The 22,297-nt window shown below is 51.7% G+C and overlaps 5 protein-coding genes across 5 annotated transcripts; 2 read left to right on the top strand and 3 right to left on the bottom strand.

The window, feature by feature from the left end:
- Nucleotides 1-10: 10 nt before the first annotated feature.
- STEHIDRAFT_118804 (cysteine proteinase) lies at nucleotides 11-4,132 on the top strand. Its single transcript, XM_007300750.1, has 7 exons — nucleotides 11-238; nucleotides 293-2,586; nucleotides 2,672-2,881; nucleotides 2,965-3,090; nucleotides 3,155-3,392; nucleotides 3,461-3,517; nucleotides 3,582-4,132. Exons 2-7 carry the CDS (start codon nucleotides 310-312, stop codon nucleotides 3,803-3,805), a joined length of 3,132 nt encoding a protein of 1,043 aa, XP_007300812.1. The 5' UTR covers nucleotides 11-238; nucleotides 293-309; the 3' UTR covers nucleotides 3,806-4,132.
- Nucleotides 4,133-4,259: 127 nt separating this feature from the next.
- Nucleotides 4,260-6,002, bottom strand: STEHIDRAFT_166018 (uncharacterized protein; the record flags this gene model as incomplete). Its single annotated transcript, XM_007300749.1, has 1 exon — nucleotides 4,260-6,002. The coding sequence occupies one exon, from the start codon at nucleotides 6,000-6,002 to the stop codon at nucleotides 4,566-4,568; it is 1,437 nt and encodes a 478-aa protein (XP_007300811.1). The 3' UTR covers nucleotides 4,260-4,565.
- Nucleotides 6,003-7,083: 1,081 nt separating this feature from the next.
- On the bottom strand, nucleotides 7,084-8,058 carry STEHIDRAFT_118803 (uncharacterized protein; the record flags this gene model as incomplete). Its single annotated transcript, XM_007300748.1, has 4 exons — nucleotides 7,902-8,058; nucleotides 7,729-7,847; nucleotides 7,303-7,409; nucleotides 7,084-7,239 (listed from the first exon to the last, which is right to left on the bottom strand). Coding segments are annotated over exons 1-2 (248 nt in total), but the record flags the coding sequence as incomplete, so codon positions are not given.
- A 7,363-nt stretch (nucleotides 8,059-15,421) lies between these two features.
- On the top strand, nucleotides 15,422-16,700 carry STEHIDRAFT_118802 (uncharacterized protein; the record flags this gene model as incomplete). The annotated part of the gene is made up of 3 exons (XM_007300747.1): nucleotides 15,422-16,064; nucleotides 16,139-16,375; nucleotides 16,492-16,700. Coding segments are annotated over exons 1-2 (208 nt in total), but the record flags the coding sequence as incomplete, so codon positions are not given.
- A 2,344-nt stretch (nucleotides 16,701-19,044) lies between these two features.
- Nucleotides 19,045-20,735, bottom strand: STEHIDRAFT_166017 (uncharacterized protein; the record flags this gene model as incomplete). The annotated part of the gene is made up of 2 exons (XM_007300746.1): nucleotides 19,045-19,957; nucleotides 20,032-20,735. The coding sequence occupies 2 exons, from the start codon at nucleotides 20,733-20,735 to the stop codon at nucleotides 19,843-19,845; spliced, it is 819 nt and encodes a 272-aa protein (XP_007300808.1). The 3' UTR covers nucleotides 19,045-19,842.
- Nucleotides 20,736-22,297: the final 1,562 nt, after the last annotated feature.

Genomic DNA, 22,297 nt, shown 5'->3' with positions numbered 1-22,297 from the left:
ATCCCCGACGACTTAGCTACTCTGTTCGACGCCAGGTTATTCTTTGAACCCTACAACTGCGCTATCAACTGCCTGGAAGGAAGTATCTAGAACTTGACTTAGTCACCAAGCACGCTTTCCTCTCGCACGAGGTCTCTTCGTCGTCTCACCTGAAGCTCGTGGCGTTCTAACGGGGACCCATACTCAGCACAACAAAATAACCTTCTTATAAGCACAAACAGTACCGGACAGTACTTTTGTATGAAATCATTGTTTATCATGCGGTGACAAATCGTACTAATAGCCAGAGCAGATTGGCATAAGAATACCATGCCTGGCCCTCAGTCTCCATACTCTCATTCCGGACCATCGACTTACTACCACCAACCACCTATGCCTTACGGTTATGCGCCTTCCCCGATGAATGGTCACCCCCAACCGGTCCCATACCCGTATCAGTATCCTGCACCGAACCCTGTCATGAACGGTCACGCGCATCCCGTCCCAGCCCAACCTTCGTCTCCTCGTGTCGTACCTGCTCCTGGTCCCACTCGCGGCGGCTATCATCCAGCAGCCTCTCGCGGCGGTGGTCCGAGCTATCAAAATTATCATTCGTCTCACATTCCGCCACAAATGCATCCCCAACACCAACCCCAGCAACTCCCGCACTCGCCGTACATTCACCACCATCAGCCTCATGTGCCCATGCCACACCATCCTCATTCCCCAGCCCCTTCTCCGTCAAGTCCATTCCAGCATCACCAGCAACTCGCCCCTCAAAAGTATCCTCTTCACCCACAAGCGGTCCCGTATTCTCCTACCTTCACCCACGCACATCTCCAGCAGCAACACCCTAACGGTTACCAGCAACATTACCTACCCCCACATCTTCAGCACGTACCACCACCACTGCCAACAGTACCGCCGCAAGGAGCTGCATCGCCTATCCCAAAACAAATGACTATGCCTCCGCCTCCGCCACAGTTATCTCCGTTAGCCGCGCCAGCACATCCTCCGCCCAGACAGGAAGAAGCACCGCTCGTCCAGATAGATATTGAACAAATAAAAACAGAACCACCGCCTGCTCCGCCTCCAGAGGTACATCTCGCCTCAGTCGAAATATCATCTGCGCCAGAGCCGGAGCCCCAGCCTGAGGAATCTAATGCATCTGTTCCAACACTCGCCATCGAAACTGAGTCTGCGACACAATCCGAAGAGCCGGCCATATTGGAAAGACCTCCTAGCCCTTCTCCTTCTCCAGACTCTCGCAGTCAAGCCATGTCCATCTCTCCCTCCGTATCGAGTTCAATATCTCAATTCTCTACGTCGACGCCGTCCTCGAACTCCGTTGGTGGTTGGGCCATCTGGTCCAGGCGCCCTCACGACCCTACGCATGCTCCTGGAATCATCATCTCTCCACGAGCCTGTCCGCCCGAGATCGTTATTCAGCGATCCCTCAAAGTATCGACGCCGCCGCCTTCGCCACCACCTCCCGTTCCCTCCGTTACTACTGTTCCTGCTCACGCACCGGAGGAACCGGAGAAGAAATCTGAGGTAGAGGTCGAAGCTGTTACTACTTCGAAACCAGATGAAGAGAGCGATGTTCCGTCGTCGGCTGTCACGAGTACATCGCCTGATACTCCCATGCCTGGGTCGCCTCTCTCGACCAACACTTCGGTGTCCATTTCTGGTGCTGCTATCACTCAGTCGCCCGACCGCAAGACTCCGTCCAAGTCTTCTGTGGCACCGAAGGTTGAGAATGCTCCCAGTCCTTCCACTGCCGCGGAGACGGAGAGTAAACACGCTGTGACTTCGACCCTCGAAGCTACTACCTCTACTGCTCCTGCACCAGAGCCCTCGACTCCTGCGGCCGAACTCGCAGCACCCGTGGCCGCTACCCCAGAAGCATCAACGTCCAAGCCCGTTCCCGCCCCTACTCCCGGCCCTCCGGCGCCGAAGAAGACATGGGCTTCTCTCCTCCGTAAGGACGACGGCGCAAGCCCGTCCTCCTCTAAGAGCAGCCTTCCAACCTCGTCCATCGTCGGCTTCTCCGTTCCCGCATCTCCACCTCCCGCTCGCATCGCACCCGCACGCAAGACAGAGCTCGTCAACCTCCTTTCTGGTACTCACGCTGTCGTTTCAGCAGCCGCTGGAAAGAGTCTTGCTCCAAAGGCAGCGTCGCAGCCACCGAAGATTAGACCGAGAGGCTTGGTCAATAGCGGGAATATGTGTTTCGCGAACGCTGTGTTGCAGTTGCTGGTTTACTGTCCTCCGTTTTGGAAGCTGATGACCGAGCTTGGCAAGTTACTTCCTGAAAGTCAAGGTCCGACTCCAGGTCAGGCTTCTGGTACTGCGACGCCAGTGAATGGTGTGAAGGTGCATGAGGAGGGAGATACGCCACTCGTAGATGCGACGATCAGATTCTTGAAAGAGTTTGGACCGGTGGAGCCGAAAGAAAAGGAGAAGGAGAGGAGGCCGAATGGGTATGGGAAGGGGAAGGAAAGGAGGGAGCAGGAGGATGAGGGAGAGGGAGATGGGTTAGATTCGTTCATGCCGACTTATGTGTATGATGCGATGAAGGAAAAGAAGAGGTTTGACAATATGCGGGTGGGTCTCTCTTGCCTTTCGTTTTCCGTCAGATTCTGTGTTATGACATAAGTCGCTAACCTGTGATATGTTGTTGATTCTGTAGGGTGGCCACCAGGAAGACGCGGAAGAGTTCTTCGGGTTTTATCTGGATACACTGGAAGAAGAGTTGTTGTCGCTCTTGTCTGCGATAAACCCTCCTTCTAAAGCGGAGAAGGAAAAGCCGGTGAACATCGAGGAGAAGGTGGAGGAGCCACCGCAGGAGGAGGGATGGATGGAGGTGGGGAAGAAGAACAAGAGCGTCGTCACGCGTACCGTAAGCTTTCATTCTCTCCGTTGCCCCTCATGCTTTCTATAGCTGTTGGGTCGTTGGTGCTGATAAATTGTATGCGGGTATAGGTCAAGTCGACGGAGTCCCCTATCACGAGGATATTCGGAGGCAAGTTCAGGTCTACGCTCCGTGCGCCAGGACAGCGCGATTCGGTCATGGTCGAAGATTGGAGGTCATTACAGCTCGATATCCAGGTTTGTTTCGTCTTGTATTTGATTCACCCCTTTTCCTTACATTCCACTCCCCCTGTTTGTTCAGCCCGAATCCGTTCACACAATCAAAGACGCTCTCGCTCGCATCTCCATCCCTCAATCCGTCCAGGTGACCAACTCGACCACCCGCGTTCCCGTCGAAGCCAGTCAACAGATCCTCATCGAAGCTTTGCCACGCATCTTGGTGCTCCATCTGAAGAGGTTCCTCTACGACGTGGACGCGAAGGGGGTGGTGAAGCTCGGCAAGATGGTAGAGTTTGGGCCCGAATTGGATATTGGGAGCGGTGAGTACTTTGTCCTTCAACCATCCACTTCTCTTCATGGGTTGGCAATGTACTGATTCGGCGCGTAGACCTCATGGCCCCAGGTAAGAAAGTGGGTCCACCGGCGAGGTATCAGCTCTACGGAGGTAAGCCGATCGAACCTTTCCTCGCCTAATGAGTCATTTCTGACGGCTACTTGAATTCCTTCAGTTCTCTACCACCACGGTCTCTCCGCATCGGGCGGTCATTACACCTTGGACGTCTTGCATCCCAACCGTGACGGGGGCGTGAAACCCCGCGAAGGCTGGATCCGAATTGACGATGAACTCGTCTCGGACGTGAGGCAAGAGGATGTGTTTAGTGGGTTGGACAGGGACGACCGGTGTGCATACCTGTTGTTCTACAGGAGGCTTGTTGGTGGCGCAAGAGCTTGAGCTCGCTCCGAGTTTGTGGAAAGACGTGTGCGTATTCTATGGACTTTGAAGATACGCTATAGTTATAATGAGTAGTGGAGTCTTTGCTTGTTTCGTTTTTTTTTGTTGATGTTTGACGGAGCATGAAAAGTTGGTAAACCGGTGTCCAGTTTGAGTAGCGTTCGTCCCTTTTCTTTTTCTTTTGGTTTCAGTCAATGCTTTCCTGCTGTCTGTGTCTTAGCCCTTCAACCTCCGTATACCGGGGAGCAATTCATCGCATTTTCTTTCTCTATTGTTTTTGTTTTGCGTTTCGCATTATCAAGTATTTATTCAAGTAGTGAATGCATGATGAGTTGTCTATCCATAGTTCTGATCTCATATATCCGTCGAGAGACGCAGGAGGTAAGAACGGATCTAGGAGTCCTCGAAAACACTGGTAAAAGGGTAAAGGAAAGCAAGAATTGGTTTGGGATAATTACGAGTGTCACACGACGTCAAAGACGGTATAGTATCGTATCAACAGTGTAGCTGGATGTGATTCGTTAGGGGTATCAACAACTTCGAACTATTTGCGACATAGGTAGCGTGTAGTCAACGGGATGAACAGAATCATAGAAAAGCAAGAGAACGTGGGTCTTATTTGTAGCGTAAAAAGTCTGCAGAAAAAGAAAACAACGACTCGATAGCATCAGATGCTGAAGCAGAACATACCACACCAAAGTATCGTAGCCTTTCGTCCGAGTCCGATTTCGCACTCGTCTCCAACTATATAACATGTTCCTTAAGGGCCCGAGACAGGAGCTCGGAGTCTGACAGCCACGCCCATGTTCCGCAACTCGTCCAGGCTAGCGTCCGGCGTGGAGGTTTTTATCCCGCTCGGCACGCACAACGTCTGCAAAGCGAACGCCCCATCCTTGCCTTTGCGCTCCATCAACACAGAGGCTATGGGGTTCCACCATGCGGCTGGGAATGTAGCATGGTCGCGGAAAGCAAGGTATGCGAGAAGGGGAAAGTGAAGGGTTTCGAATGTTGGTTGCAAAGTGGGGATGGGACTGGCGGGAGGACTTCGAGCTTGAAGATTGAGATGGCTACGTCCGAGGAGGATGAGACGCATGATTTCAGGAGTGAGCTTGGAAACTTCTACGACGAAATGGCGGATATTCTTGAAATGCAAGGCCAAGTCGTACCAGAACTCGGCGCCGGTGGTGCGATTCGGGAAACGGACGGAGAGCGTATCGACGGTGCGCATGTCCCAGTACCCAAAGACCTTCTGAAGGAGGTCCCGGCATTTGAGTGGACGGGCTCCGAGTTTGAGCTCCAGCGTCATATCTGGTGGTGCCTCGTCCATATACGGGTGGGTGTCAAAGTCGGCTATGCGATCTTCAGGGATGGGAGTGCGCCAACCGAGGATGCTGAGCATCCTACCGCGAGCTGAGATGGATGAGCTGAAGTCGTTGCCTACGTTGATGCGTAGAGCGCGGAAGGTGGGAAGATGTCCCGTCACGATGTCATCCAGAGCGATGAGTGCGACGTTAAGCAGTGGGACAACTTCCTCTGTGGTACGCGGGGTAAACGAATGAAATTCGAGGGATATGCGGCATGAGGACGGGATACGAAGGCCTTTGAGTGTGACGATACAGCCAATATAGGTGTTCCGCAGGTCCATTGTCTGAAGATAGAATAACTTGACCAAGCGTGATGGTGGACGATAAAGCATGTCGTCGGTGTCAGACGTATGGAGGAAGGTATGGTGCAGTCGGAGATTTTCCAACAAAGGCATACAATCGAGGACCGCAAGCGTCTCGTCTGGATCGCATTGGAGATGTTCCACGGATGGAAGGGCAGGATTGCGTTCTTCGAGTTCAAAGCAAAAATTTGTAACGTTTTGTAGAAACGAAGAGGATTCCGGGAACGGTAGAAGCCTCAGTGAGACACTCTGTAAACGTGGAGCGCTTTTGGAAAAGGATGAGGAATGGAGTACAAGTCCTGGTTTGAGGCCTTTTGCTCGGTTACAAATGAGCTCAAGGACCTCTAGCATGGGCGCAGGCTGTGAAAACTCCTCGGCGACGGCCTGCAATGCATCAGCGGAGCCACGAAACCTCAATTCCCGGACATGGTTGAGGTGGTGCAAAACAAAGTTCTCCGCACGCATCCTACCCGTGGGCGTGTCCAAGTCCTGTTGAACCAGAAGTGGCTCATCGCCCGTACGTTCGAGCATGGTGTTATAGAGGGCGTCTGGGAGGTCGTCCGTGAGAGTGGTCCAAAACCCAGGATAAGCTATGGCAATTTTTCTCCAGTGGTGACAAACATGGGTAACCTTCAAAAAAAAAGTACAAAGATTAGTAATGAATCTACATGATCGTCTCAGTAGCCGTATAACTGAACACAGCACACGACAACATCGGGACATGTTGTAGTACCTTGATCCAGCCAATAGTCCGCGAAACTGTTTTTTGTGGTACGGAGATGATACTATTTTTCCTGCAAGCATCTTCCTTGTTTTCATCTTGAAATACCGGTGGCTCTATTTCCAGCAGGAACCAGAAACAATGGAGCAGGACTTCGGCAGGTAGTCGATGAATTGGAACGAACGCATTCTTCTCTTGTTGAACTGCACTGACGATGGATAACAGCACTGAGACTTCGTCTTCAAGGCGTCGGCAAGCTTCGGCAGCATCAGTCGAGGACTCCTCGTCTTGCCATGTCCGGAAGATGGTTAGACGAGGTTCGGCAGCGCGTGTCCAGTATGTTTGAGGGCTGTAGTACCAACAGAGAGACCATGATAAGATGGGATAAGGCCAGGTTAAGCGGATCGAGATACCCTTCAAGTTCTCCTTCCGAATCCGACATATCACTAACAACACGGTTGTGTGGCGGGGGTTTGAACGACAGAAGTGTCGAGGCGGAAGCAAACTCGCAATTGGATGCTGTTTTTGGACACACTGTTATGGCTTCTCGGCATCTTCCGCCGTGCGCGAGACGTCACGCCACCCCGGGCCACTTTCTCTGCTTTTCAACTATCCGCAACTATCAGTCTTCCTCATTATCAACTCCTTTTTATTCAAGGTTCTTGGCTTTGTTGAACCTCAAGCATTGGGGATCGGTCAGTCTCGGGCTCAGACTCAGTCTCAGTTTTGGATCGATGGCTGTCAACTCCGAGTCGTCGCTGACCTCAATTACCATCAGCCTCGAGAGTGCCGTTTCGATTACTACTGGTTTCTCTGCGCAAGACGGCACACGCACCGAGCACTGATCGTGATGGACCTAGGAAACGCGAAAACGCCACATTACTTCAGTGCAGCATGCTTCTTTACAGGCTTCTCTAGCCTTGTGTACTGTCCCGACGATCATTCTTAGAACCTGCAGCGGGTCAGGAGCCCTCAGCACGCAGCTCTGATCTCTGTCTTTATGTCAAATTTCCAGGACAACGCTGCATGTTTATCTCGGATCGTCTAGTGCGTACCCTGATCTGAAGTGCGTTTATCAAGCATACGATAACCTGTCGCTTTGATCGCCAGACACTACGTCCACCGATGTTCGACTTATCTCCGCAAGTTCATGTTTTCAGACACAACGACGGTAAAGATCGACTAACGTTGGACTACTCCAGACGCCGGTACCGCCTGTAAGCGTCGTTTCTGTCCTCGAGTGCACCCCATTATTCATACCAGCTCGTTGACACGTTCAGTCGACTGCGAATATCCTGTATCGATCCTCCTCCTTGACTTCTCCACCTTTACCTCCTCGCAAACTCGCTACTTTTGTACCTCCGCACCCCTTCTCGTTCAACTATACCTGATCCAGCACCTCGTCATAGATCGTCGTCGACATATTCGAGCCCTTTGGACTTGCGTTTTTGTCGACCGATCACCGAGCTAGCCATACTATACACTCGTATAAGCAAGTCGCTCAGATCGAAACGCCTGCTAACCTAGACCCTGCAGCAATCAGAACTCCTCTCGCAGTCCTGCACTTGATGGAGATAATACGGAGCCCTCCGTGCTGCATCTGCGCGCACCATATTGACTCCCAAGTCGCATGTTTGTCTTGCTCTTTTCGACCGGTGAGTCGCTGCCATGCCTCGTGCACCTTCCATTACTAAATGGATGACTTTGAGCGGTGGCTCGAGGATAATTTCTGTAGACTTAATCCGACCACGACGAGACATGATGATGATGATGATGATGATTCGCTCCGCTTGTCCGAGGCCTTTGCGACGAGACCTCTTCATCGCACTTCGCTTCGTCATGGATGCGGCACCACCACCAAAGAAATGCACAGTAATATCGGTACAACTAGTACTCCACGATCCATAGCCTCAAGGCAGAATGAAGCGTGGTACAGGTAGTGCTAGGGGTGACATATGCCGGTTTTATGCTCTCCTGAACATTAGTCGGTCTTCCTGTGAAGTTTGCTATATTTGAGGCCATTATTAACACACTATTTCTAAGCCAGGGATACTCAGTGCAATTATAGTATGCTGCAAGTGGAGTCCTATGTTCCTTCTCATTGAAACTGAGCCCATATATCTCCTGCGACCTGGCCACCCGTAGCATCATAATCTACCGTCATTCAAGGTTAAACCACACTATTTGCCCCATTCTTCCCGTGACGCCATGCTGAACTCAGTTCAGGATGTACCAGCATGCGATCATCACACCAGTGACGACTGCGTTCACTCGTCTATCACACTCGTCGAATGACGTGCGAACGTACACCGATGATACAGGAGACCTGCTTCCCGGATACCGGCAAAGTGCATGCCAAAGGTACGGGAGCTACGTGGAATCTGCAGATACTGCGGTAAAGTAATGACGATACCAGGATACCAGGATGGTATGAAGTTTCCTGCGAGGCACTGCGGCATGATATCTTCGTTGCGGGACGGAGACGATCGTGGAGATACGTTCAGCGGAGGCAGCGCTACAGAGCCTGAGCTGCACAAAGACAGATCCTTGAGCTGTTGGTCCACGTTGCATATGCGTGTACCTTCAATTTCAGGATATCATGATAACTGAGCCACTTCGCTTTGAATGTGGTAGAAAGTTAGATCCACGAGGCTCGTGTGCGAAGATCCATCGCCCAGGCAGCTCTCGGAGCTGTTGGGGCAGACCCACGCTGATGCAGAAAGTGGATCTCCGATGTAAATTCCGCCACCTAAACCAGTGGCTCAACGACCTGTGCGGCGGACACACTGCTTCTTCGACATGTACACGACATCGATCCACGACTAGAGTGCGACGAGGCCTGCGTTCACCACACTGGGGGATCCGGAGATTCATACTTGCTTTGTCCCTGCTGATGAACATTTAGACTCAAAATACCGTTCCCCAACCGAATATGGAAGACTATGTGAACCAGGAGGTCTCCCTCGCAACTTGGTAGCTAGCGCCACACATGGAAACGGTGACTAACGTTCTCTTGCGGTGCGTCTGAGGTCTGCTTTCCTCGCCACTGTAAGTTCCCAGAGGACTCTGCGTTCCATTCTCCACGTTGACCGGCAATATTGCCGCACATGTCCAGCCATTCAAACGCCTGTGTATCTGTGGGAACGGCAAATTAATAAGTGAGCGGTCAGGCAATTTCTCTCTTTCTCCAGCGCTGCATTATAACACAATGTTATATTGCTGTGAAGCAGACTCTCACGGATGGCGGTGGCTCGAGCTCCTATACATGCACACGAAAACGAATGATCGCGCGAAGCATCGGATGGAAGAACTGGAACATACACATACCACCCTTCGAGCGTATGTGTTTCTGCGTAGTCGCCTCGCCTGTGAGCCACTCGTAAATGGGGATGTTGACCTATGTGCTTCGAACACAGTCAGCCTCAAACAGAGTGCAGGCTGGTACACACGCGTGAGCCACTGGATGATAGCATCCCGCCACTCGAGACAACACGTGTATGTACACCTCCACGCACGCATTGTAGATCGGCAGGTACGCTGCCCACAATCGCACCGCCACATCGAGGCAACGAAGATGAGAACAGGAGACATCACAGTCCAAGCTTTTATCCATCCACGATAATCTCGGGATATCTAGCATCTATGATCAGGGACACGATCATCTATGAATTCGATGACGCCGTAATCAAAGCTTAGGTCTATTAACCTTGGCCGTGTGATATGAAAGTCTAGGAAATGAGCGGGAGCTCGTGTGAATGCATGCCTCTAAAGAACAATAGACGCACATCAGTATTGGTACCGGCAGCTCGTCTCTCACGGGAACACGGTACTGTCGTCCGTAATCAGGATCTGCGTGTCTTTGATATTCAGCCTTCAAGCTGCTTCAACAAGATACACCATGCCCGCAGGCTGGCGTATTTCATCTCGCACGATCGCGAGATGGAGGCCGGGCGAATAGCTCGAAGAACACGCGTGATTGGCGAATGAGAGATCGTGACAGTCACTGTAATTAAAAAGAGTAGATGAGCGGACTGATAAGATGCGACTTTCGAAAGGAAATCATCCTTTCTGCATGAGAGCATCTGTCTAATCCAGAAACGTGATCTCTGAAGGCACCACACACCAACAAGAGTCGGCATCCGGCTCAACACGGAAGGTGGAAGTGGCCAATCATCCGCTTGCTCGGGCATGCATCCATTGAGAGAACGTCCAGGATTCCGCCGAGGTAGAAGGTTTGTGTTTGTCGCCTTTTGTGAGGACAAACGCCTACGAGCACCCGCATCGTATCATCGGATGGTGAAAGGTCCGACAGCCGCCCTCCAGAGTTCTAACCTCGAGGACGAAGGAGTGCGAACGAGCATCCCAGAGGGTATAGTCAAGCGCCATAAGCAGCAGGGGCGCTATGCAATCATAGGCTTCACTGCTTCCGGGTCTCGCCGTATAAGGTTCGTTGAACTGAGATTAGCGGAGACAACTTCTCTCAAAGCCGACTGGTTAGGTGGAGGTGGATTGTCTATAAACGCTTTAGTACCCGAGTGACGGTGAAGTATATTTAGTAAAGAAAGGATAAACTTAGGAGCTCGAGAAAGCAATGGTAAGCAGACGCCTGTGAGTGAGTTCGAGGTTGACTGTGCAAGTGAATGATCGTTCAGCATTGTGGGTGAGTCAGCCAAGATCACCCACAAAGCAAAATCCCACGAAACCCAACTCAGGACGAATGGCCTATGCATATACTCGAACTAACAACGCCTTCGAGTGATGATTGATTTGAGCACGATCCACCCATGATCAGGTACGAGGGCAAACGAGATCTCTGCATGCGCTCTGCCCTCCAACCTTTGCATCACCTGTATTGACAACGTAAAGACATCTAGATTCTGTCCAGCTGAACATGCCAAGCAGACTTCTCTGGGTCACGAACGTATATCAAGCCTTCCTCTTGGCTTGAGATTGAACACCGAGACGAGGTATCTCCGATGGACTCCATGGGAATCGGGCGAAGCAAACACCCATTAGAGCGAGAGCTTGGAAGTCAATGCATTCGCGTGTCTAAGGGCTAAAGCGGCACACAGTGCAGCGTCTATACCCTGTGCCACATGCATGCAGATGCGGATGGTTAAGCGTTTGGAAGGCCAACCTGAGCTATAGTCGCCCACTAGAAGAGGAATATGAGTCGGATTGCCGCTACTAACCTTTGTTAATCGAGAAATAGCCGGATTTTCACAGCAAGACGAACGCCACATTCTAGTTGAGGCGATAAGAGACACAAGTATTTTAGACCTAAGACAGGGACCGAAATTCCAAGGCACTCACTGTAAAGCCTGGTGGAGATGTATAGGGTGAAATTCATGGACTTGAAACAATAGCATACATGTCATGGTGGACGTGATGGGAAGCGTATTTATCCCTAACATGTCTGAATATTTTATGGTACATACCGTGACACCGACGGTGCGAATGATCCAGGTTTCGTTGGGTAGGGCCTGTGAACATTTGACACCGTCTAACAGCCATCATAGAACGGAATAACAACAGAAGGTGAGTATACAGAAAGAAAGAACAACGAAGAACTTAGCTACAGTCATCGATGCCCACGAGCTTGGAGATAGCCAAGCTAAGCAGTCTTGTGGTCAGTGCTAATTCCTTACCCAAACCTCCGTAGGACTCGTTTTTCATCAATTCCTAACTTCTGACGATGTTGTGAGTCAGATTTAATCCCCATGCGTGTGGCCAATTTCGATGGATTGTAGAAGATCGGCAGTGATCAGGAAGATGCAGAAAAGCGACGGTGAGTGCCATACCTATTCAAATACGAACAAGCGTGAGTAGGCCGGCACAACGTACTATAGCGGGCCACTCAGGCTCACATCAGCAATGTCAAACAAATACTTGCCATTAGAAAAGGAGAATAGGCAGTAGCGTGAATAAGTACGCGGCTGGTGCCACCACACCGTCTGCGCAGTGATGAACGAACATGACAGAGCACAGCCACCGAGGTCGGACAAATCAACAGCAGTTTTGACGCCTTGGCAGCCTGAACATCGGAACTTGGCTAGCTCGGGTGGCCACTCGGATCAAAGGCCAACAAGTTGGCGGGCCACTTACGCGAGAGAACGGCCGACGCGTCCCGTCGGATTCACCCCAACGGCGTGCTCATCATTCCCACTCTCGCCGCGGACGCCAACGTAGCTGATGCTCATCCATGAAAGCCCCATCCTTATGGTCTGAGGTCAAAAACTGGTTATTTCGGTCTTCTTAATGGTTCAATCTTGTGCAGGCCTATGCGTGTGTAAAGCCACGCAGTCATGCATTCTAGCGGTCTCCCATCTTAGCAGTACTAGTCATTTGAACACTCAGCTGGAAGTCTCGAACAACTGCATCTGCGCGCTTCGAAGTTTCTCTGGTCAGTATCGTTAGAATGCCCCATGGGTTCTTCACATGTAAGGTGGCGTGCATGGTCCCGCCTCTATGCATCATGTCGCCCTTCTCGAAAAGCTCTGACATCGTGTTGGCTCGTGTTCCTGTACAAACGTCATTCGCGGTGGACATCGACGTCTGTCTTGACACAATGAGGACCAGGTGAGAACCGTCTTATTGAACCTACTGAATCTGTATTCTTTACGGTCACTCATGCTTGTTCGACACAGATAATTCGCCGTGCGTTCTCCTTTCTCCATTCTCCTAATCAGGTCATCTAGCCAAGTAGCAGATCGCCTCGAGGTTCCTACGCCTACAGCGCGAGCGTCTATGAATTGACGAAGACTGCAATATTCGAAATGCGAGGTTGAGGCGTATTTTATGGCCCATCTGAGCGAGTTTCCTTTCTGTACACTTGCACTTGTGCTCAGACGACTGCATGGATAATTCTCGTAGTGATTGCTGCTCATCTGGAAATATTTTCTTTCACTGTTCCGGGGCAATTACTCCCTTCTCTCCGAAGTTGCTCAGTTTCTCGGCCGTGAACACATTGCGATGTATCCTCCATCCGCTCTCAAGCACCGTGACTGGTTCTTGCGCACATATACTTCACTTGCCTGCGTGAGGCACACAGCAGACGAGTGGGTGCATGACTGCTCCCACAGAACCGATACTTTCATCCTCAACGATCATCGGAGGATACAAATGGTACATTTCATGCGCGGTGGTAGGACCATATACAGTATCCGTGTCTCTTGGGTGTCACTTCTCCACTGGACTGTTGTTCAGGCCATGAGCCGATAGCACAAGTACACGCCAGATACTACTCACTCTCACTCTATGCGGAGAAACAAGAACAATGTGACCCCTTGTTCAGACATGGCATCCATATGCACACATCCTATCATCCACTCTCAATGACCGTCTGGGAATCCTGGATGTACTACTTGCTGCGATGCGCGTATGGACATGTATTTGAGCATCGACGTGTCACTTGCGTGCTGGTCTTGTGGGCGCACCACGGCTGACTGTATATATAAGTGGACGATGTTATCCGAAGATAGTACATGAAGAGTCCTACAGTAACATGCCACCTGGCTCTCAGTCTGAAGCTGGCGTGGTGTCTGTACACCGTTTTAGTCAGGAGCTTGGGAGGCTCGGGTGTGAGCACCGGTGTGCTACTCACCGTATCTGCCAGCATATACCACGATGGTCCACGAGACACAGGTGTGATGGTAAAAGGGTACTCCACCGGCCCTGATACTGCGAGTATCATCGGATGTACTTATGTCCAAAGACAGAGAGCCTGTGGATTTTATTGTACATGGCTTGGTAAACGGGTCCGAATGTTATAGGCTCGCGTTCCTGGACCATCTCTTCGAGCACCGTGCTCCGGAAACGAAACGTCGTTAGTCGCAGATAGAGCACAGCAACCCTTAAATGGGCTTTCTATGCCCATCATTTGAGGTACGATGCTTGAGCTAGGTACACATCATGGTCGAGAATGATAGCATCTCCTTCGTAGACCCGTAGCTGATTGTACCTTTGCTAGTGTAGCGTCAACTTGTGTGAACTTATGCCAGGAATAAAGACGCCTATTCTCTCAAGAGAGAGCAGACAAGGCGGCTGCTACGTAGCATTACCACCCACGATTATCACGAGCTGACTGGGCCTCGTGATCTGAACCGGTCTCATTCTGATATGCACAACATCCGACCACCTACTACTACCCCCACTAAACCCGGGAATAATATGTATATTCACATGCATTCAGCTGCTTCATTGATGCCACTCAAACTATTGCCCAGAACGTCTATGAGTATCTAGACCGCGGGTTCTATCTACACTCACAGCCAATGGTCACAGAAGTCTAAGTCAGCCGTGCAACGAACCAATCCACATCTTCCCGAACATACCCATCTGCTCATCCACCCTTCAGCTCACTCCATTCCAATGACTCTGCCATGGCCCGAATTGTTCCCGTATGCCGCGATCATCCCGAAAAACAATCCAGTCTTATGATCTGGATCAGTAACTCGAATCGCACAGTACATCGCACGATGCCCGAACATAACCTGAACATTTCCTTCGTTTTCGAAAGAGAAGTAAGTCGTAGATCGAGAAGAATGTAGGTAAGTTAGGTGAACGATACATATCGAGCTCCGATTCAGCATCGGACCATCCGTGCATCGATCCGGGGTATAGCACCAACAGCTGTGTAAAGCGAACATACGATCCGAAGCGTTCGAAGAATTAACAAGTACTGCAAGTACAAGCGCCCGATGGAGGTAAGGTATGCGTGTCGGCGTGGGTGGGTTCAAATTCAAAGCGCACCGAGGCATCGATGTGACTCGAGCAAAATGCCGAACGATGCACGTATGTACCTACGCGGCGTCCGTAGAGAAAATGCAAAAAGTGCTCACCTGAGCGTCAACGTGCCGCACAGTCCACAGTCGAGTGCGTCGAACCCGACGAATCGACGACGATACGGCTTGTTATCGTCCCGGATCTTGTGCGATCTGTGCTGTGGGTGGGTCAGTGGACGAGGAAACGAAGTCAGGATGCGTTGGTGACTTCAGCTTGCTGTGCGTCGAGAGCTCGAAGAGCGTGAATGGGCGTCTGCGTCCTAGTAAGGTCGTACGTGGACGAAGATAAAGCATCGCAACGAGGATAATCACATGCCATGCTGCGATACGGAAACACGCCACAGAGACACCAAGGAACAAAAAAGGAATAAGAACGTTGCAAAGACGAGTGTACGCCACAGAAAGAGAACTGTCCAAAAGAGGGCCTGCGGGAAACAATAGCCCGCTGCTCGACAAGGCCACACAATCTCACGGTCTGAATCACGAGATCTGGCGTTCTTCAGCTGGTCGTCGTACGATTGACGACCGCCTGGAGAAAGCATGTTCGTGCGAGGAAATGCCAGGTATCGAAATTAGGAAAGCTCGACGCTCAGCTGCAGAGAATGGAAGCGATAATGCTGTATTTGCATACCTGCGTTAGTGCACGGGTGCAACGAGACTTCAGCGAGGCAAATCTTCTGTTCCTCAATTGACGTCGACAAACGTTATGCCACTAGACGACCACCGTGAACCCCAAAAGCAGCGATGTCGACGGATCATACTAAAGAGAACATCGTGGATGATCCCATGACGAAAGGGCTAAGTGCGCGAAGAAACTTGAATAGTGCCAATGACTGGAAGCACTACAGTGCGATAAGTTTACTCTCCCGTTCTTGAATGTCTTGGTGGCGGAGATTTGGCGCTGTGGACTAGACCATGAAAACCGAATTTGATTGGGCCAAGGAGAGATCTCAAGACTTCGGGCATAGTAGGTATCCCCGGGAGACTGCGGTGACGATCCCCTTCGAGGACGATGGCATACATCAGGTCGAAGGGCGACGGTGCTCTAATGCCACAGCTGTGGGGAATTGGATGAGTGGGGTATGGGGCCTGCATGGGTAGTGATAGGGTACATTTGGCTCGTCATACAAGCAAAATAAGCATGTGGTAAGTTAGTTACGCACCAAGAAGAGCAGCTGTGCCTCGACAAGATATTAACTTAACGTTCATCTCAGTTCGGCGTCAAAGCGTCAAGGCTGGCAAGCGGAACTGAACAAGACTTTCGTAGAGCAGAGAATGCCCGGTGGAGGAGCGTAGACACTCGGAATACCTACACCTCCGAATGAAGCTCCTTTCCGTGAACAGCCGTAGGATATCAATAAATACGCAGGACGCAACAGGCCACTGCGGGATTTCAGAGCCTATTCCATAACGAGGTTCGATGAGTACAACATACCACCCATGGACGCGGTGGTTCGTGCGATCAAAGCGGCAGTACAGCTGTGGGGAAGTTGGAAGTGGAAGGGTAAGTACTCACGTATACTCTGGAGGAGGCCATGCTCGGGGAAGATACCTGCTTTAGGTCGAAATGGTCGCAGTGCAATGGTGCAGGATGGAGTATGCGTGGTTTCATCGCCTTAGTAATCTAGAGAAAGAACATGGATACGAATAGGCTGGGCAGAGGGTCCAGAAGCAACGAAATCTCAAGCATAATGAACCTAACAAAAGGCAGAAAACGAGCGAGTGTGGCCCACTCGGATGCCTGGTCGACGTCGAGGAACAAGTTCAAGAGCAACGAGTGGCGGACGACGTCGTCGGTGCCTGGACGGATTCGGACTCTGATCGGACTCACAGCGCCGGCCTCGGCTTCGGTTCGCTCCGAGCATTCCAAAGTGGCGATTGACTTTCTCTGTGGCGGTGCGCTCGGCATCTGCACCGATTCCGATTGGCTCATATGCGACGTCGTCATAAATTGAAACTTCTAACACTGCTACCTACTCTCCCGCGGCCGTCTGACTTGCAATATGCTATGCTCTACTCCTCTCTTCTTCGACTCCTCAATATTCAATTCCAAGGAGAAAAAAATCATCTGCCTTTTCGCTTGCGCAATTGCAGTGGCGAATCGACCCATGATAATATTGCGAGATGATCTCGCTCCGTCTGGGACCGTCTCCGAACTCCCGATGGCTCGAGGAAACCACTTCATTCCGATTCCTCCCATATTTCCTCGTACGGTCCTCTCTCCTGGGCTTTCACAAGTACTCCTTACAGCTGCATGCATGTGCACAGCTCGCCGGGGAGGCGAAGGGAGCCGTCTATTATCATATCTTACTGTGCATTGTCCAGGCTACGGGCAGGCAGGCAAACAGGCAGGCATGGCCTGAGTCCTGACCCACCGGCATTCGATGTCGTACGCGTCTCCCTGCGGCTCCTAGGCCCAGTCCTGGAGGCCCCATCATAACCCACTCTTCACAGGCGCAGGCTGTAGTATCTCACTTCGGGTTATAACTCCGTGTACTTACGCTTTGCCCGTGAGATTCAAGCTCGATACATAGGCCACTTATAGGCACAGTACGCTCGGATGTTATGAAGTCTGAATCTGACGCTGGACAGGGGCTTTGCAGGCTTCGGAAGACGGGGCTCGTCCGTCATTCGAAGGCTGTCATTGTCAAAATAACTTCGCTCCGTTCAGCTCCTCGTCGGTAGTATTCCTCAAGCACTTTCGTTCGTTCGTTCCGTCGTATCGTACCAACGGAAGAAATTCGAAGATGCGTCATGTCAGTTCCTGCTCCCTGCTCCGCGTACCCACTTGATTACCCACGAACTCGAAGGATGAAAGATGAAGGATGAAGGCTGACTAGAAGAACTTTGCTTATACCCACTTGGACGTCTGAGGTCTCCAATAATAAGTCACTTACAAAGGTGTACATGCGAGCACGGACGTATGCATGACGCCACGCGTTCGCATTTCCGTGCTTATAGGATAGGTTTGTTCATGCTCGTTGTCGTTACTTGACGTTCATATGGCTAGAAATACTTCAGGCTGGCACTAGTAGCAATAGGTTGCCGTACCTCCTCGTCATCCCCGCTACCTCCCCCACGCCACGCTTTCCAGCCTGCTCATCACGGGGCACGACTTTGTAACTTATCTTTCACGGTCATGCTACAGTACAGTGCAGGGCAGCTCCTTGCTAGGAACACTTACCACTACGTCCATGTACGATGTCGATGATGCATACATACAGTACAACACACCTATAATGACATCACCCCCTACTCACAATCTCGCAATCAACGTCAACCCTCCAGCCCCTATCCCATCCTATCCCAACCACCGTGTTCGAACATTGCCCTTCCTGGCCACGGCATATCAGTGCATCAGAGCCACAGTGGTTCTATACGCGTACCAAACGTCAATGATATCATCACGGTTCCTTGGAGGTTTGGAGGTCACCGTGGCAGATCTAGAGGTGGGGATTGTGGAGGTTGGGTTTGGGGCCGGACTTTGCAATTGTTGATGGACTTCTGGACTCTGGATCTCTTTACAGTAAGTTACCGCCGATGGATCTCAGGCTCTCGAGCTTCGGTCTGAATGTTCGAGCATAGTAGGGTGCTAGTAGTGGTTTCCGTCACTGGCAGGTTCTCGTTGGTTCGAATTCGATATCGTCGAACTTGAAAGACGGGTTCGTTCTGGAACTATCTATCTGCAGCCTGGAACTGGAAGTACCCTTACAAATTACAAATTACAACGCTTGAAGCGTTGGATCTTCACCTGTGAGCGACTTACCGTGTACGTGAGAATCCAATCGTAAAGCGTGAGCTTGTTGGAAAGGGGCGGTCAAAGTTCACATTCACGCCACGTCCTGTTACCCCACGTCCCATAACTCTCAGTCTCACAACGCTCAGTTTAATCCACACCGTCACACATATAATTCGTTCCAAAATCATTTCGTATTCAATTCTCTTCTGCGTCGTACGGCTCGTCATTTAGTGATCCATAAACTAGATATGTACTGTGTCCGTGAACACTATGTGCGTGCGTGTAGACGTGGATGTTCGGATGTGCGAATGGGAAACTTGAAAGGGGATAGGGGATAGGATGAGAAACGGGAAAAGGGGGATAGGAAAAAGGAGTGTGTGTGTGCTTGTGTGCTTGTGCTGTTATACAAAGGTAGTTATTGCTCGTTCGTAACCATGACCGTATCCGTATCCGTAACCATGAACCATAACCATTGCATGAACAACGAACATCGAAGGCGTCGACTGAAAAGTATATAGTCGTCGAAAGAGGTAGTAAAGAAGAAGAAAGGAAACCTATAAACGAGGGATGCAATATACACAAAGCGAAAGCGAAAAAACAAAGACAAAAAACAAGTTCGAATTTGTACTCCGAAAGAGGAAAGAGATGCATAAGGATGTTGTAAGTACGTTGAAAGAGACAATATGGAACGTTTGCCCGCTCGCTCGATGCGAGGTGGGACGTGAGGGCGTGATGAGGGATATGTACAATATGATGCGCGATGGGTCGGAGGGGTCGTGAAGAATGGGGAATGGTGGAAGATGGAAGGTGATTGGAGGGGTATGAGGGTGTACAATCCGCGCCTCTATACAGAATAGAATGGACAATGACATGAACGATCGCTCGCCCGAGCACCACTAGTCGCGTAGTGAATGGCCGAGGATGATCGTGGGGGTCGTGCTTCGCCGACGCGGATGCAGATACGGGCAGCCGTGATCGTCGGGTCGCTCGAGTCGTGAAAGTTTCGCATGTGTAGAGATGTACGATGCGAGTAAGTTGTGCCAGTCCCGTTGATGAGGGAAACATGGCGCATAGGTGCTTGCAGTAGGCAGAGGCGTGTGCGTGTATCGGCATGAAGGGGGTGAAGGATCATGCGCCTACTTTGACCTTTCGCTTCAACCGACGTTGAGCGCGGAAGATGCTAAAGCGGACGCTGAGAGACCATGATTGCCATTGGCGGCGAATGGACTGCGTGCACGTCGGCCTGAAAGGAGAGACAAAAGCGCGTTAGGGAACGCGCTCGTAATAATGAGGTAAGGTACTAGAGAGGGTACTCACGTCCACTCTGGTGCCTCATGAATCTGCTGGGAAATATATTCTTCTGACGACTCTGTGCTCTCCTTGGCGGCTCCCTCGAGATCGTTCACCTCTGCCTCCTGAGTCCAGGCGGACTCCTCTACGTGAACGTGACCCTGACTCACTACCTTTGACCTCAACTTCCTCCTCTGCTTCTTCTCGAGCGACTCGTCGACAATGGATGGACGGGAGTATTCTTCGAAGGAGTTACGCGAGTAGTATGGGGAGCTGTAGGTGGAGGCGGTGTGGTATGCAGGGTAGCGCGGCTCGACTGACCGCCGCCGACGTTCGCGCGGAGAGGCGGAACGCAGACGGGAGCGTTCGTCGAACGTGTCCTCGTCGACGTAGTCCTCGTCTGGGCTCATGTAGGCGTCCTCGTCATCGTCCGAGGCGAAACCACCGCGTTCCCAAGCCGGACGGCGACGGGTGTTATGTGTGGGAATGGCGGGGAAGTCGCGGTAGTCTGGATCGTGGAGAGCACCTTGCTGGTCGATGGAGAAGGAGGTGGGGGATGACGAGGTGGAAGAGGAGTATGACGAGTCGAGGATGCGTGGGATGTCAGAGGGGCGGGTGGAGGGAGAGTATTTGCCGTGGTGAGTCGCGCCATTTGCGTGGTAGCGCTTTGTTGCTGGTGATGAAGAGGATGGAGAGCGGAGCGGGACTTCGTATTCGAACGTTGGGGACATCGCTGTGCGGGGGGAGACACGCATTGGCACGGGAGGGAGGGACACTGGAAGGGGAGGGGATGACTGACCGAAAAGGGGGTTTGTTTGGGTGGCTATATACGCGGGGTGTCTCGTGTCTGGGTGGCGTGTGTCACTGTGGGAATGTGGGAGAGTGGGTGGCGGGAGGAGAACAAGGGAGGATGTACGCGGGGGAGAGGTGGTTTGGTGGGCACAACGGGCGATAAGACGACGATCGGGTTCGGGCACGGCGCCCTGCCTTTATATCCCTGCCCTTCTGCCAACGCGCCCCCACATTGCGCGCCATTGCCTCGGGTCCCCCAACCAGCTGCCCATATCGGGAGCACTCACTTCCGCCCTTTCCGGAAGATCTCCCGAGATCCCTCCTCCTCGCTGACAGAGCCCCATCGACAGCGCTCCGCGTCTACCCCGGCTCCCGGCGCGCACCATGCTGCTTTCTCCAGGCGCTCATCCTCAGCCGCCTCTTGCAGGCGCACACCCACCTGAGCTCACCCATCCCATTCCCCCAACGTCCCTCCGATTATCGCCCATCTAATCCTGCAACCAACTGCTTCCAAGCCCCCCGACCCAATCCGTCTTCGCTCATCCTCACGCTTCCTCCCAAGCCTCACATCGCCGGCCCTCCCAAGCTTTGCTCGTCGACTTCTCACGCCCGCTTTGTCCTAATCCCACTCGTACTGGCAACTTCGGCACAGTGACTCAAATCCAGCCGATAGTCACTCAACAACCCACATGTGCCCGTACGGCGTGTTCACTTCGTTCCGACCTGCTGAGCCACTTCTGGTAGTGCCATCGCTTTGATCTTGCCCTCTGCAGCTTTGTACCGCCTGATGTTCTGCGCCACCCTCGCTTTGCTGTGATCGTTTTGGCCTTTGTGCTCTGAATCACTCTGCTCTTGGTCTTCGTATTTCGTATCTTTGCTTTGTGCGCCACAGGAACTCAGGTGAACTCCGCACGCTCGTATCTAATAGGGTATCCTGGCGATAGTTGCTTCTGTTGGCACTTCGCCGCTCGACATTTCAGTGCCACCGTCTTCGTTCGCTTGGTTTCTGATTTCTGACGCCAGACATGTATCCAGCCTACGCATCCTTCTTCCGTCGTACGCACGCAACCTCATCAACATTCGAGAATGGCTTACTCAGAACATCTCAAGATCCCTCACTGACTCAGACTCCTCTCAATCCGGACATCGCTGACTGTCCCCTCTCTCCTCCTCTCTACTCCTCTCTCTTCCAATCGCAAGTCTTGTCTAACTGAAGAACGCTTGGATCCCTACTCTCCGTCCGAGCTATCCATAGCTGCTTACGCGCCCCCTCGCCGACCGGAAGCACAATACCCAGCCCTAGCGCACATCGGCAATACAAAAACACAGTAAATCGTGCGACTGATCTTCCTTATCCGGCCCTCTTTGCTCTTTGCTCTTTATTTTTAGTTTTGGATGGGCTCGGGATCTCGGGATAGATCTGGCCGGGCGGCCGCGTCTTTGTTTTTTTTCTTGCGCTTTGACTGGGTGGCCAATCAGGGGCTTCGGAGGGATACGGAGC

Source organism: Stereum hirsutum (genome assembly GCF_000264905.1).
Source record: "Stereum hirsutum FP-91666 SS1 unplaced genomic scaffold STEHIscaffold_3, whole genome shotgun sequence".
Taxonomy (NCBI): Eukaryota; Fungi; Basidiomycota; class Agaricomycetes; order Russulales; family Stereaceae; genus Stereum; species Stereum hirsutum.
The sequence above is the reverse complement of the archived record's forward strand: the minus strand, read 5'-3'. Positions and strand labels throughout refer to the sequence as shown.